Source organism: Triturus cristatus, chromosome 1_2 (genome assembly GCF_964204655.1).
Source record: "Triturus cristatus chromosome 1_2, aTriCri1.1, whole genome shotgun sequence".
In the NCBI taxonomy this organism is placed as follows: Eukaryota; Metazoa; Chordata; class Amphibia; order Caudata; family Salamandridae; genus Triturus; species Triturus cristatus.
In genome coordinates, this window is record NC_140580.1 from 331,940,077 (window position 1) to 331,955,592 (window position 15,516).

General features: G+C 45.7%; 1 protein-coding gene across 1 annotated transcript in view; it reads right to left on the reverse strand.

Annotated features, from left to right (window-relative positions):
* PPIH (peptidylprolyl isomerase H) overlaps positions 1–15,516 on the reverse strand; it is a 101,778-nt gene that overhangs the window by 48,958 nt on the left and 37,304 nt on the right. The window contains exon 4 of the mRNA XM_085603929.1: positions 17–61. Within this exon, the coding sequence (XP_085460055.1) occupies positions 17–61 (45 nt within the window). The remainder of the gene's footprint in view (positions 1–16; positions 62–15,516) is intronic.

The window sequence follows — 15,516 nt, forward strand, 5'->3', positions numbered from 1 at the left end:
GAGATTCTGCATTTACCTGTGAAAAGTACTCCCTTTGTAACCTATTGGAACACCATCTTTTCTAAACAAATGAGAAAAGAAATAATATAAGCAGGACGGATCATTAAGCTCATTAGTTAAGGGGACAATTCTGGGTACAGATAAAAATCATATATAACAAAGTCATAATAAATAATCCAATTTAATAATTTTCTAGAAAGATATATTTCTGGACGGTATTCTCCGGTATAGTGTAGGCGTAAAGTCTTTCATACACTGTTTCGATCATCATAGTTCAAAAATATACTTTTAATTTTTAACATACATGTTAGCATTTAGACAAGTACAATTAACATACAAACAGGCTGCCATGTTTGGAAGCCAAATCTACTATTTATAATAAACGAAATATCCTAAGGATGAGCAAGAAAAAAAACACCATACATCAGTACTTGGACAGCCCAAAATTAAAAGGCGATTGGCATAAACAATAGAATGGAGGCTTCAGGGAGAAGGATGTGACAAACTATTCTACAAATGGAAAGCAGCAGAATCCAGAGGCATCCAGGGCATGTAAGGCTGCCATGGCGAGGTCATTGGTAATGGCAACTGTAGTAGTATGCCTTCAACTGTGTCAAAGGAATGCCAACAAAGACCCAGAATTGCATATTCTGTGGGGACACTGCCTTCACATGTAGCTGTTCTTTTCAAACATTTAACAGTTCGTGTTCAGATTCTTTTTTTTTTTTTTTTTAGGGATTCCTGAGCGCAATTCTTGGCCCACTAACATATGTGTTTTACTGGCTCAATGCACATTTACCAGTGACACTTTGCCCAGGAGACAAAAAGCTATAGAATGCAACCATACAATCAGGTAATGGTGAAAACTACTCCACTTCTCACACACGATTTGAGTGAATCAGAGGCACTCCAATAGAACCTGAAAAGCCAAGTACAAACTGATCTGCATTCAGTATATGGGATCTTTGGGAATTCACCTCATTTTCTGAGATAAGACGTTAAAATGCAATGTAGAAAGCAAAATCATCCCACTTTAAAAAGTTAGAATACTGTACCATATTGTAGTTGCACCGATATAGTGCTTCATTCTCTAATATATGATCTGACATCTTCACTTTCTCAGGTGGCAGTTGCCCTTTCCAGGGATTCTTTAGGTTCGCTAATAGGGGTCTGAGTTATAGTTTAGAAACTAAGTAGAGGCCATACTGGAATTAAAATCAGCCTCTGTGATGAGCCCATGACATAGATCAGGTTTTAACATATACAGGCAGACATGTGGTGCACCTACAGGTACTTATACACTTTCTGACTCAGTATTGAGAGATTCACTGACAGGTCAATTTGCAAAGCTGTTTATGAAGCAGAGTGACATATAAGCAAGTAAATAGCAGAATGTTTGAGTGAAGATTTGTGTTTGTGATTCTTCAAACGTGAATTTTACAACAATATGGTATCATTTTGCATGTGGAAAAATGAACTAACAGGGATAACTTGGGTGCATTACAGCATGAGGATATCAGAAGATGGCAACCATCCACACACTAGCAAGTTTGTGGATATCCTTAAACCTTTGGCACCCTGAAATGTTTCTGAGATTTAATTTGGTCAAAGACAGCAGAAAATCCATTTTTGGGTGCCAAATAGGGAGGCAAGACCCCAAAAACTGAAAATGGGTGCATAAGGTAATCTTACACTTCCGAGTGACCACACTGTTTTTTCACCTCTTGCTGGCTCTTATATTTGTGCTAGTTTTAGAACTCTGTGCACTTCATCACTGCTAACCAGAAGTTAAGTGCCAGTGCTCCCCTTTTAAACACTGTTGAATTCCTAATTGATACATTTTACTTACCTATAATAACCTATAATAGCCTGGTATATGGTACACAATGTACCCAGGGCAAACATGGCTTCAAGCCTATCAGTGTAGACCGCTGAAGCAGTGCAATCACTGCAATTTTGACAGGTCGAAACCTTCCCTTAAAGTATTAATAAATCACTCCTAAGTAGGCTTTGTAGCACACAAGGAAGGGGGCACAGTATTTAAAAGTTGGACATGTAGAAATGTTATGTTAACATATCCTTACAGTAACTAGCACCCAAAAGCTAAGTTTCACTGTGGCAGGTCTAGCTCTAGATTAAAATACTAATCCTGTATTTTGGGAATGGCACTAGCTAGAAAACTTTACAAAAAACTATTTTAAATAGTTATTAAAGATGTAAATTAATTGTGAAGTTGGATTTTTAATAAATATTAAAGAAAGTTAACTTAGAAAGTTTGGGAGGCAAAATTTCCATTTGCTCTACCACTTATGCCAGCCAGTTAATAGCATTTGAATAGGTGTGAAAAAGATGTGACATGCTTCCCAGGAGCAAATAATAGGCTGACCTGAATTGATAGAGATGACTCCTCTGAACCTAACAGAATATGAAGCATTGGGGGTTGTGAGCATCCGTTTTGACATTACTGTGTCAAATCCTACTTGAATGTAAAATTTCGCTTAACAGGCCGGCTGGGCTATCCCCCCTCCCCCCCCCCCCCCCCCGCCCCGCCCCCGGACCAGAGGAACAACAGAAGAGGAGGGGAATTGCTGTCTGTGACCTGAGAGGAGATGCAAAGTACAAGAAATGCTTTCTTTTGCACCCAGGACAAAGAAGTGGGACACTGACCTCCTGTTCAAGCTGCAACTGCTTAAAGTTGGGTCTGGTGGCTCAGTGAACTAAAGCAGCTACTGCAGGGGCCTGTGTTCATCCTCATGGTCACAGGTTCAAATCCTGGCAGGTCCACTCAGCCTTTCATCCATCTGAGGTCGATAAAATGAGTACCATTGAGTTGGGTAACAATAAACATCTGTTATTCAGCGACAAGACGCCTACGGGTAATCATGCGCTTTACAAATACACATGTTTGTTTGTTTGCCTAGCTGATCAGCGGCAGCTGGACCTGGACCAGTCATGGTGCTTTGCCTCTGCCTGACACCCTGTAACTCTCTAAGTGCTTCCCCTGAGGTCATGATGGGCTTTAAAAGTGTACTCCTATGGCTGATTAGTACTTAAAGGACTTCAGTTAGAAGGTAAAATCTTTGACCATGATGGTGTATCTGACCAGCGCTTCCTCGTCGTCAGCATCTAATTGTACCTACGCTCTGATCTACCGCGACCATTGACTATCATTGGCACTTTATGCTTCTTGGAGCTTTTCCTATTTTAAACTTTAATAATTCATATCTCCAGTTCCCTTCACTGGATTTATGTAATTTTTACTATTAAATTTTATTCTATTTTTTAAATGTGGTTTGGGGTTTTTATTGTTCTGCATTTTGACTTTATTACTGTTTTGGTACTGCATAAATATTTTACATATTGCTGCTAGGTTAAGCCTGTCAGCTTTGTGCCACAGCTGGCAGGGGGTTGAGCTTAGGTTTTATCTAGCGACTCTAAGGGTTCACCCTTACAAGTGTTGTAATTATTCGTTGATTTGGGCAGTCATCCCCCCCCCCCCCCAAAAAAAAATCCAATTTCCTATAAATGGATGGAAAGATGTTTTTCCATGAGGGAATATTCCTCATCATGTAGTTAAATAATAGTAGGTGCATTTATATAGAACATTTACCCCTTCAGAAAAATACACTTGCTTCCTTTCCAAATATTTTTGTTTATGCATGAATTACTCAAGTGAAGCTGAGGCAGTCGGAGCATTGCCGGAGTGCTCCTGAATTTTTGGTGAATTCCAAGAAAGGTGGAAATCAAAAATTTATGAAGAAAAACCTTCTCCTTCTGGGTTTGCACAATTATTCATGTTTTACTGGAAAGGATCCTATTCTAGGACCATTCGATACACTGTAGCTGACGATTCCAAAGGAAACCTAGCCGTGGAGCAGCCCACAAGGACAGAAACAAACCTGACAAATAAAGCAAGCTGATGGAAATGACTCAAAGGTCATCTAAACATGCTCAAAGCTGATGCAAGTGCGGTCAATACCTCATAAGTTAAAAAGATTCAAAGCCCAATTAAAAACACTCCAAATCAATTGAAACTAGATTCTAAAGAGAGGTGATTTCTCGTCCACCCCCTTTATGAATAAGGTGGAACGACTCCACCTCCAAAAGTTTGGAAAACAAAAACAACGAGCAAGCTGCATGAATCATATAGAACCTCCGGTATTGTAAGGTCTTGCACAGCTCGCGGGGTAGTACAATGAGGGAAAGAAACATAGGAAGGAACTTGGCAGTTTCAGGGTGAAACACATCCTCCAGAGAGTGAGGGACCCTTGCCGTACTGGAGGCAAAGGCCCAGAAGAACATTTCACTGAACACCTGTTTTTGATTGCTTTAAGCACAAATGTCCTGCCACTGAGCAGTCAGCAGAAACACCTTGTCCTTCTTCAGTGCCACCATGTATTTTTCATCCCTGTATCTACGAGGCAGTGGCAGAAAAGCTCTTTTTTTGTTCTTCATCAGTGTTGTACTAGACTGCTGTTTAACCTCTTCTGTGCCCATGACGAGATAGTCTCGTCATGGAGCACGGTCGCGCTGTGCCCATGACGAGACTATCTCGTCATGAAACCCGCCCACTAAGGAAACGCCCGGCACAGGAGGGGGAAAGGGCGTGGCACCGAAAGGGTTAAGGAGGTTACCCACAATGTACACGCAGACCATAGAGGAAGATAGAAACCCCTCCTCGTCCTGCAATGACAAGACTGGTGTTTGTTGGCAATGACCTTATAGTTCGGGGTGAGAGGAGGGCAGACGCTGTGAGAGGAGGACACATGCTGTGATAGGAGACGCACATGCTAAGGCTGACGCTGGAGAAGAGAGGAGCACAGTGCGCAGACCGCTGAAAACACACCGGGGGACGTCACCACTGGTGTTGCAGGAGCTGGGCCCCACCGGAAGGGCTGAATACTTTAATCCGAGCCCTCAGCTGAAAAAGGTGGAGGTGGTGGAGACCGGGGGTCATGAGACGGGACAGCGGAGGACCAGAGGTCACAAGGGAGTAAAGTGCCGTCAGAGAGGGGCCGAGCATCGAACACTGCCGGAGTCCAAACAGCAAGCTAGTAATCAGAGCAGAGAAGCCTAAAAACAAATGGCAACAGGAACATCAGAGGCTACCTAAGGGACTGCTCAATATCATACGACATTACATGAGCCGAGATGCCATTGTGCTTATTTGTGCCAGGGCAAGAACTGGCATCAAGCCCAGGCTTTGGCCTAAGACTTCCAACCTCCAAGTCTTTTCCCTGGCGCCCCACTCTAGTTCTAGGCTCAAGAGAGGGTGGCTTTTTGGATCATAGGCCAGAGGACTTTAGAGAACATGGGAGTAGGGTAAATCGGGCACAATTAGGAATAGCAATTAAGGACCAGAAAACGGCCTAAAGGTGGAGAGTTCAATTGGTTAACTGGTTATTTTAGTGGCAAGGAGGTGTAGCGGTTTGACGAAGCGGGTCCCTGTAGACACATGGTTGGCAGTACCTTACCCATTTGTTACTTGGCAGTTGCCCGCGGTGCATGGAGGTGGCTAGCATTAAGCCGGTGTGGCTTGTGTCCATGGTGCTGTCAGCTGCTGCTGGCGTAATTAAACACACTTTACTCCTGTAACCAGTGATCTGCATAGTGCCCAGTTCCTGTGTTCTGTACAAGCGTTCTGTGCTCAGGCCCTTTCTGTTTGGCCTGCTTGGTTCTGTTTGACCACTCTTGGGGGGGCCTCTATTGATTAGATTTGTCCCTGCTTGTCTACTATTAAAATCCTGACGTAGCACAGATACGCTAGCCAAAAAGCAGAGAGGGCAGCGGTAGGAAGATTGACTAAGGAGGTCAGGTCCAAGGACCCCAAGCTACAGATGTATGGAGGGGGTGAAGTAGAGCTTCTGAAAAAAACTGGTGACATTTTAAGCATGGACAAATAAAACGAGAGCTATGAAACAAGTGAGCTCAGTGACAATAATAGCATAAAGGCTTCTCTAATTCAATCCTGTGAGTCGAATGGAAATACTGGACTAACAAGGCTCAATAAAGGCAGTAAGCCAAATGAAGTAAAAGGGGCCAAAGAAAAGGCCGATCCTCTCGTCTTGGATGAAAGACGTACAGCAAAGCCTAGTAGAATCAGTAGGGCAAGTAAGGTGAACAGGAAAATGACCCAACAAGAGAAGGAGGGAGCCTGAATGTGTTTAAAAGAGGACTATCAATTTGTCAAACTCCTTGAGGAAATGTGTAACTTCAATCTTTACACTCCTAAGAATCGGAAATCGCTGAATTTGTCAGGCCTATCGAAGAGTTTATGCTCTTTACAGTCCCATGACCAGACCAGTTCAAGTTACAGTGACACAAATACTATCAGCTACCTAAAAACTTTAAGTCGATCCTATGAGAGTGTCTGACCAACTAAGGTATATGCTCCTTGGTGAGCAGAGAACTCCAAGGAAATTGTGAAAAAGTTAACAAAAAGGAAAGTTTGTTCAAATCTGCGAAAGTGAAGGACAGTGAAGATATAGGCAATGCTAATTCTAATATCAAATGTCAGTAATAAAACTACTGACAATAAGAAATGCATAAATGCCTGTTCATCAAGCGATCCTTCAATGAAGGTAAGAGGGGGTTGGGAGCTTCTCTGATCTAACCTTTAAGAACAACAAGTGCAAGGGAGAGTAATGGGGATATTCCACCTATATTCGCTGATATACAATGTGAATGTGATGGTAGAAATAATGCGATCAAATGTAATAATTTGGATAGTGGCTGTTTACTGAGCAGGGACTCAAACTTCGAAATAGCTGGGGATGGTGAAGAGGATGATAGGCGATTGGGGTTGGCAGATAGACTATGGAAAGACGAGAATATACAAGCTATTCATCCACCTCGATTTTACTCCTCTCTCCTACTAGAAAGATGTCCTTCGCAGGGGTCTGTTGAGACTTCAAACTTGTTTGCTGATGATATCTCAGAGGAAGACCAAGGGACTGCCGCCACTTATACACCTCTGCCCAGAACTTCCTAGATAATGCCCCGAATTCTCTATGTTAAATCTGCTCACACTGATGCAATCAACCGTTTAGTTTTATCAAATACTCAGCAGGCAAAACAGATCCTACTACCTGAAGGTATAAAGAGACCCTTGATTTCAATTTAAGGGACCTAGAAACGAATTTGACCAATAAGATCGGAATAGACACCCAGATTGGGTTGAGGTCTCAATTAATGTCAACTGATGGTAATCAGTCTGACCAAGCAAAAAAATGTTTTTATCTCCCGGTATCCTGCTATAATTTAGCACCATGGTGAGCAGTATGGGGAGAATAAGGTTCCTATCACATTTTAGCTTGCAAACTGGGAGAAAGACGAACAACAGGGCTCGCACCCCAATAGGAGGGTATTCACATCATAAATAGAGAGAAAAGAAAAGAAGCAAGGTGTGACAACCCCTGTGGGTGATTATAGTTCAGCTGATACGCAAGAAATGCAAATGGCCCTGATTAGCAGGATGAAGGGAGTGTGTATGAATAAGGAAAGTCACTAAGACAATAGGTTGCCTAACAAAAATCATCGACTTTAAACCAATAAAAAAGTGAAAGAGAAAAAGTAAGTTATTGCACTTAAACTTATCCAAGCTTCTTGCACTTTTTAAACTAATCTCCTCCTTAACCTCTAATCACCTCCTTAACCTCTTAAGTGCGGGTGGTGGCCAATGGTTGACACCCGCACTACCTCCGAAGTGTATCTGCCAGCCACTGGCCGACACTGGGGAGGCATATAAAGGCCCCTCTGGTGCAGATGGATTCCTTTATTCAGTTTGAAACTCAGGCTGCTTGGGAAAAGCTTCCCGAGCAGACTGAGTCTTTTCTTTCTTTTAGTGTGGATATCATTACACTAAAGTGAAACTAAAACAAGCCGATGGGCTCATTTTACTTTCACTGCATCAGTGCTCAGGGGTCATATCTCAACCGCCCGAACATTGATTGGGGTGGGAGAGGTAGGTATTGTTGGAAAGGGGGGAAACTCTCCTTTTCAATGAGTGGCGGAGTAGGGTAGATTAGGGTGGTGTGGGGTACATTGTAGTGGAGTAGTTTGGGTGAATTGGAATGGTAGATTGGAGTGGCGCAGATTTTAGTGAACTGGAGTATATTGGAGTGGAATGGGGTAGATCGGGTTGGGGTAAAGTGGGAGTGGCGTTGAACGGAGTGGGGTAGAATGGAGTTAGTGGGGTGGAATGGAGTGAAGTGCTGAGCCGTGTCATAGAGTGTCTCACAGTGGAGTGTGGTGGAGTGGCATGACAGAGTGGAAGGGCGTTGAGTGTTGTATAGAGAAGTAGTGGCAAGTGGAGTCACATAGTGTGGAGTATGCATGGTGTGATAGCACATTGCCATTACAGACAACACATTTCCAATAATGGTCATTTCACTTGCACAGACAAAGTTTTACTGCTCACAAATGATAATGTGTGGAAATGTCATCACCAAGTGTATTGATGTGTTTGGATCCTATTAAAATGATTGTTTCCACCATACTTTAGAATTACAAAAAAAGTTCTTCATTTCTACTGATCTCATTCTGAAATATTAACACTGTTCATTCTTGTTGTGTGCTAGAAAAGATACCAGCCTGTCCACAAGCATGGGTACTCAGCAGGATGGGCTGTCATAAATTCTTTCTGAATACAAAGCCTGTCTTTGAATGTACAGCAAATGAGACCAGATAGGAACAAGATTTCACATATAGCGAGTACTCACGGGAGAGACGAAATCTAGCTGGAAAGCCTAAAACAAAGAAGCAAAACGGCAGAGCCAGCTCAGAAAGGTGCACTCTGTAGAGTAGCGCAACAAAAAAAAAACTAGGTCCCAAAAGAGCAAGCAGTGTAAGGACACAAGTACTTGGGCCTTGCTCAGAGGAGGGGGTGTAACATGTAAGAAGAGGAAGGGCCGACCACAGAACTGACCAGCAGGAAGCAAGCAATTGAGAGTGGCTTTGAAGCCCACCAATAGTTAAGTAATGGGAGGGCTCCAAGCCCACTAACATTACACAAAATGCCTCGAAGAGACAGCACAAGTGATGTCTACACAAGACCCAAAAAGGGCCAGTTTTGAGTGGAAAAATGTGATGTATCCATGTTGTGTTTTGGGCCATTACCTGCTGTGGGCACTACGCCTACCCACACAAGTGAGGTACCCTTTTTATCAGGAGACTGAGGGGAATGCTGGGTGTGAGGAGGTTTGTGGCTCCCTGAAGAGTCCAGAATTTCCCCTCAGAGAAATTTGAGGAAAATTAGATTTTTTGTCAAAGTTTGCAAGGGATTTTGGGTACAAAATGGTGAGAGCCACACAAGTCACCTCACCCAGGATTCTCCCAGGTGTATAGTGTTCTAAAATTTGCAAGTTTGCTAGGTTTCCCTAGTGTCGGCTAAGCTAGGGCCCAAAATCCACATCTAACTTTGAGTGGGAAAAAGTAATGTATACTTCGGGGCTAGGCCTACCCACACAAGTGGGGTACCATGTGTATCAGAAGACGTGGGAGCATAGAATAATAGAGCATTACCAATTGGATCTGGCTGCGCTTGTGCCTTCCAAATGTAAGCCAGTGTGTAAGAAAGAAGACATTTGGAAAAATACCCTCTAAATCAAATTCTAGTATGGGTACCCACAAATTCAGTGATCTACAAATAACCACTCCATATCTTGTGCCCATTTCAGAAATACACAGGTTTCCTTGAAACCCATTTTCACTCTACATATTTCACCATATGAATCAGCCTATACTTGTGACACAATGAAAAACCTTTGTATGGTGCAGCTCAATTATTGCCTCTGGGCATCTTGGGTTCTTGGAGAACCTACAAACCCTTATATAGTCAGCACAACCAGAAGGGTCTTGCAGGCGTAATGGTATATTGCTTCTGCAAATCGGCCATTGTGACAAAAAGTTACAGATGAAAACGTTGTCACAAACAACTCTTTCTTCCTATTCATTTTCAATATTGTTTTATTTCAACAGTTAGTTTCTTTGGGAAAACGTTGAGGGATCTACACCTATGACCTCTTGCAGAATTTTGTCTACTTTTTAGAAATCTAAAGCTTTCTTAAATCACCCATGGAGTTCACACTGGTTTCCACCAAAACCTGGAAGTAGGTTGAAAGCACAACAGATAGGAAAAATGGGCTAACTTTAAAAAATGCCAAAACTGTGGTCAAAAATGTTTTTTTTATTCTGCCCTCAATGTTACTGAAAGCTGGGAAGATGGCGACTTTAGCAAAGCAAACCATTTGCTGACGCCATTTAAAAAAGCTTTTTTTTAAAAACCAGACACTTTTATGCAGGGCACTTTTTCCCAATTTTGCCCCAAACCCGTATATTTTGCCTATTTTCTCATTCCTCTCCAGGGGAACCCACAACCCTCGGTACCTTTAGAATCCCTAGGATGTCAGGGGAAAAAATGCAAATTTGGCACGGATACCTTATGTGGAAGAAAGGTTATTGAGCCGAAGGCGCACACTACCCCAAAAAAGGGCTCGGCACTGGAGGGCAAATGGCCCAGCAGTTAAGGGGTTAACTGAAATAACATAAGGGAATTTGGAACTGGTAGGGTTCTGTATATCTAATGAAGATGAATTCTCCGTTTCAGCCATCGGACACCAGCGATCACATCGTGGTGCAGCAAGAGGAATGCGACGACTGGCCATTTAAACCCGGCTCCTACAACCCCGATCTAACCCCTTGGGAGGCGGAGCTGCAGTTCAACGAGCTGGATAAGGAGAGGCGGCTCAAGGAAGAGGGCAGAACCCGGAAGAAGGAAGCGGAGAGGTGGACGCCATGTACCCAGACGCCGAGGATCCCGGGACCGACAGCTCGAGACACCGAACCCGTGCTGGGAGAGCCGAGAGGCCATCCGGAGGACTCTGCGCCCAGCCGCGGCCCTGGAGGGTCGTGGCTTGAACAGGTGCGTGCTCGGGTACGGGGGCTTGGGAGCGGGGTGGGAGCTTGGAAACCGGTTGGGTAATTGGGGAAAGACACACCTATCCCTGCCGTAAGCACTTGTAAAGATCTATGCCAGCATAGACCTGTCCCCCGCCTTCTCCGGTGACGGTGTTTTCCTTCCACTCCCATATTTCCCTCACCCACCGCCCTGTGAATCCAGCACGGGACTTTCACCCCTTTCTTTGAGTGGGTTGGCTCCACAAGCACTAACCAGTGCCTTTTTCTTTTGTTTTGTTTTCTCTCCCCCTTTCCTCAACCCGAATGATGAGGGAATCCCAGCCCGACATCATTAAGGAGAGGAGAAGGTTCCTTTCCTGAGGAGAACGACGCCAGGACTGTACTGCTACTTTCTGTCCATTTCTTTTGAACGTCCTTAATAAATACGGAGGACCTTCCCCTTCGCAAATTGCCTTGTGTCTGCCTACCTCTCTGACGCATCCCAACACGTGGAGAGCCAGATAGGAGTCAGGACCCTCCATTGGGAAGGAAAATGGAGGCTTTAATCCAGCACCTGGCAGAAGGGCAAAAGAAACTGGAATGGGCTGTGGAAAGGCAAATGAATGCCGCCCAGGCCGACAGCGACCTCTTCAAGGACCTGATAAAAGGACAAATGGAGGCCCTCATGCGCGTAGGGGAAGAGGTAGTGCAGGTAGGTGGAGGTCCCAAGGGGAGCAAAGTCCTCTCCTCCGCACCAACCGTCTCCCTTCAGAAGTATGTTCCCGGGGAAGATCCCGACGCATTCCTCTTGAACTTTGAGCGGGCTGCCAGGGCCTCCGGTTGGCCAGTTGCCAAATGGCCCTTCTTTCTGGCTCCTCTGCTGTCCGGCGAGGCACAAGCAGCCTACCAAGTTGCCAACTCAGGAGGCGTCACGCCCTATGTAGAGGTGAAGGCCATCATTCTCGACCATTTGGGTATGGACTCGGAAACATACAGGATGAAGTTTCGGAAAGAGCGGGGGTCACCGGGGGACAACCCCAAAACCCTATACTTTAAGTTGAAGATGGCGGCAGACAAGTGGTTAAAGCCAAACGAACGCAGCAAGGAAGAAATTATGAACGCCATCTACCTAGAACAGTTATTGGAGGCATTGCCCTACCCCACCCAGAGGTGGCTGAAACAACACTCAAACCTGACGCCTGAGCAAGCTGTGGATATGGCCGCATCATACTCCAGAGCACAACCCCGAAACCCCCATGTGGAAGCAGAAAAAACGTCTCGATCCCACTCTATCCAACGGAAGCCTCTACGACCTATTAGGGATACAGAAAGAATTCCACCACTCCGGGGGGGGGATGGCCCTCTTGGCCGTCGACCGCAATGCTTTGACTGTGGGGGTTGGGGCCATATCGCTCGGGCATGTCCAAAGAAACATATGGATGAGCCCATGGACGTAAGCTGCATACCCCGAAGCATCCTGTACACGGAAGAAGTAGGCTCCTGCTTCTACGTAATTGTAACAGTAAACGGGGTTCACATTGAGGCCCTCTTGGATTCAGGGTGTAGGCAGTCTTTGATCCACGCCAGTTTGGTCAGGGAAGGACAACTCACTCCAGGGGGAAAAGCCTATATCCGGTGCGTTCACGGTGATGTGAAAGAATATCCCACTGCTAGCATACCCCTTATATGCCCCAAGAACACCCTCACCGGGATAACAGTCAGGGTCCTACCAACCCTCCCCGAACGGCTGATTTTAGGTACTGATAACCCCAAATTCATGTCTCTTATATGGGAGAAGACAAAGGCAGGACTACCTACCCCAGACCGAAGAGAGGCTCAGAGGGCCTTACTCACCCAGGAACCCTGGCACCATGATAAGAGCTTCCAATGGGCCCAGACCAATGATCCCTCTCTCGCCACCGAACGGCAACAAGCACGAGCCACTGCCACTAGCCCTGCGCCAACATTCCCTATATTCAAAATAAACAATGGGTTGTTATACAGGATTGCTAGGGCCAATGAGAAACCCCAGCTGCTTGTTCCCTATGATTTTCGAGAGCAGGTCATGTTCTACGTCCACTCCCACTTGTTAGCGGGGCATGTAAGACCTGACAAGGTAACTCAAAACCTCCTCAGACATTTCTACTGGTCGGGCATATATGCCCACGTAAAAAAATATTGTCAGGAGTGCCCTATATGCCAGACCAAAAACCCTTACCGACCAAGGCCCGTTCCCCTACAGCCCTTACCAATAGGCAAACCCTTTGATCGTATATGGCTGGACCTTATAGGCCCGTTACCTAAGACTTCAAAATGACACCCATACGTGTTGGTACTGGTGGATTACTGCACACGCTTCCCAGAGGCATTCCCGCTCCGAGCGCCCACCACCGCAGCCATCTCAGACAGGCTCCTGGATTACTTCTCGCGCATTGTGTTTCCCCATGAGATCCTTACAGACCAGGGAACCCCCTTCATTTCCAAGCTTATGAAACAAGTCTGTAAACTACTGGATATCAAGAAGATAAAAACCTCGGCCTATCACCCCCAAACCGACGGTTTAGTGGAGTGCTACAACAAGACTTTAAAGTTAGCTCTTAAGAAAATGTTGGAACTCGAGGGTAGGCAGTGGGACCGCCTCCTCCCTCTTGCCCCATTTGTCATACGAGGACAGGTCCAGGGGAGTCTTGGCTGCTCGTCATTTGAGATGTTGTATGGAAGACAACCCCGGACCTTTTTGGATATGACCAGGGAAGTATGGGAGAAGGAGCCCGACGAGGTAATAGACTTACTCGAGTACACCCAACATTTGAAATCCCGTTTAGGCAAATTATGAGACCTGGCCCACACCGACCTTGAAAAGAACCAAGAGAAACAGAAAGCCCAGCACGACAAAGGGAAAAGGTGGCGTTCTCTTCAGGTGGGTGATTGGGCCTTGGTTTGTTTGCCCAACTCCTTGGCCACAATGAAGAACGAATGGAAAGGACCCTACAAAGTGACAGAGACCTTCGGTAAAACCACATATAAATTACTGAGTGGGCTTAAGTGAACCCAGACATACCATATCAATCTCTTGAAGAAATGGCTAGGTCCCTCTCCCTCCGCCCATAACAACCACCTCATACAGGCCCCTGGTCCCACGGACAGCCCTTTGGAACAACTACCCGTGAACGACCTGCTCAGCCCATGTCAACGGGAATCCTTATTGGACGTTTTACTACCACATAAACATCTGTTTTCAGACCTACCTGGCCGAACCACCCTAGTCGAACACTGCATTCACACCACACCTGATAAAGTGGTTCGCCCTCGTCCCTATAGAATACCCGCCAACTGTAGGGACGCCGTTTCCCAAGAGATCCAGAACATGCTACGGATGGGGGTCATTAGACCCTCCCATAGCGATTGGTCTTCCCCTATCGTTCTAGTTCCTAAACCCGATGGCAGTATCCGATTCTGCATCGACTTTAGACGCGTAAACGCCATCTCCACTCTCGATGCATATCCATTACCTCGGGTGGACGAGCTCATAGAACGTTTAGGGGACGCCAAATATATAACCACTTTGGACCTCTTCAAAAGGGTATTGGCAGGTTCCCTTGCGCGCCTCTGACCAAAAGAAAACGGCTTTCACAACCCCGGATGGCCTGTTTGAGTTCACCGTTCTACCCTTCGGGTTACACCGCGCCCCAGCCACCTTCCAATGCCTCATGAACCGGGTTCTGCAACCCTATCAGGGACACTCTTCGGCCTATCTAGATGACATTGTCATATATAGTACAAGCTGGGAGAAACACCTAGAACATGTTCATCTGATATTGAAAGCCCTGGGGCAGGCGGGACTACACATAAACTCAAAGAAATCAAAGATGGGATACAATAAAGTGAAATACCTAGGGTACATCCTGGGGAATGGGTGCATAGAGCCACAAAGCGAGAAGGTGAAAGCCATCATGGAGGCGCCTCTTCCCACCACAAAGAAAGGCGTACACGCCTTTTTGGGCCTTCTGTGCTATTACCGGCGTTTTATACCACAGTGTTCCACCCTCTCAGCTCCGCTCACAGACCTCCTTATGAAAGGGACGGAACCCCGCGAACTACTCTCTCCCTCCCCATCCGTCAACGCGCCTTTCAGGACCTGAAAACCGCCATCACCCAGGGTCCCATGCTTATCTCCCCTGATTTCTCCCGGCCCTTTATCCTGCAGACGGATGCTTCCGAGGTGGGGGTTGGAGCTGTCCTATCCCAGATGACAAAAGAAGGGGCGGAGCGTCCAATCTTGTTCATTAGCCACAAGCTATTTCCCAGGGAAACCCATTATCCAGTCCTAGAAAAGGAGTGTCTAGCCGTCAAGTGGGCCATAGAGAAACTGCGCTACTACCTAGAGGGGAACAAGTTCACCTTGTACACCGACCATGCACCCCTGGTATGGATGGCCAGAAACAAGGGAAATAACCCTAGAGTTATGCTGTGGTTTCCCTCCTTACAGCCCTTTGCATTTGATGTCCGACATCGAAAGGCTGTCATGAACTCCAATGCTGATTTTCTTTCCCGGTTTCCTATCCTCCCCGAACGGGACGACTCTAGGGGAGGGGTATGTCGGACTTCACTCCGTCTCAC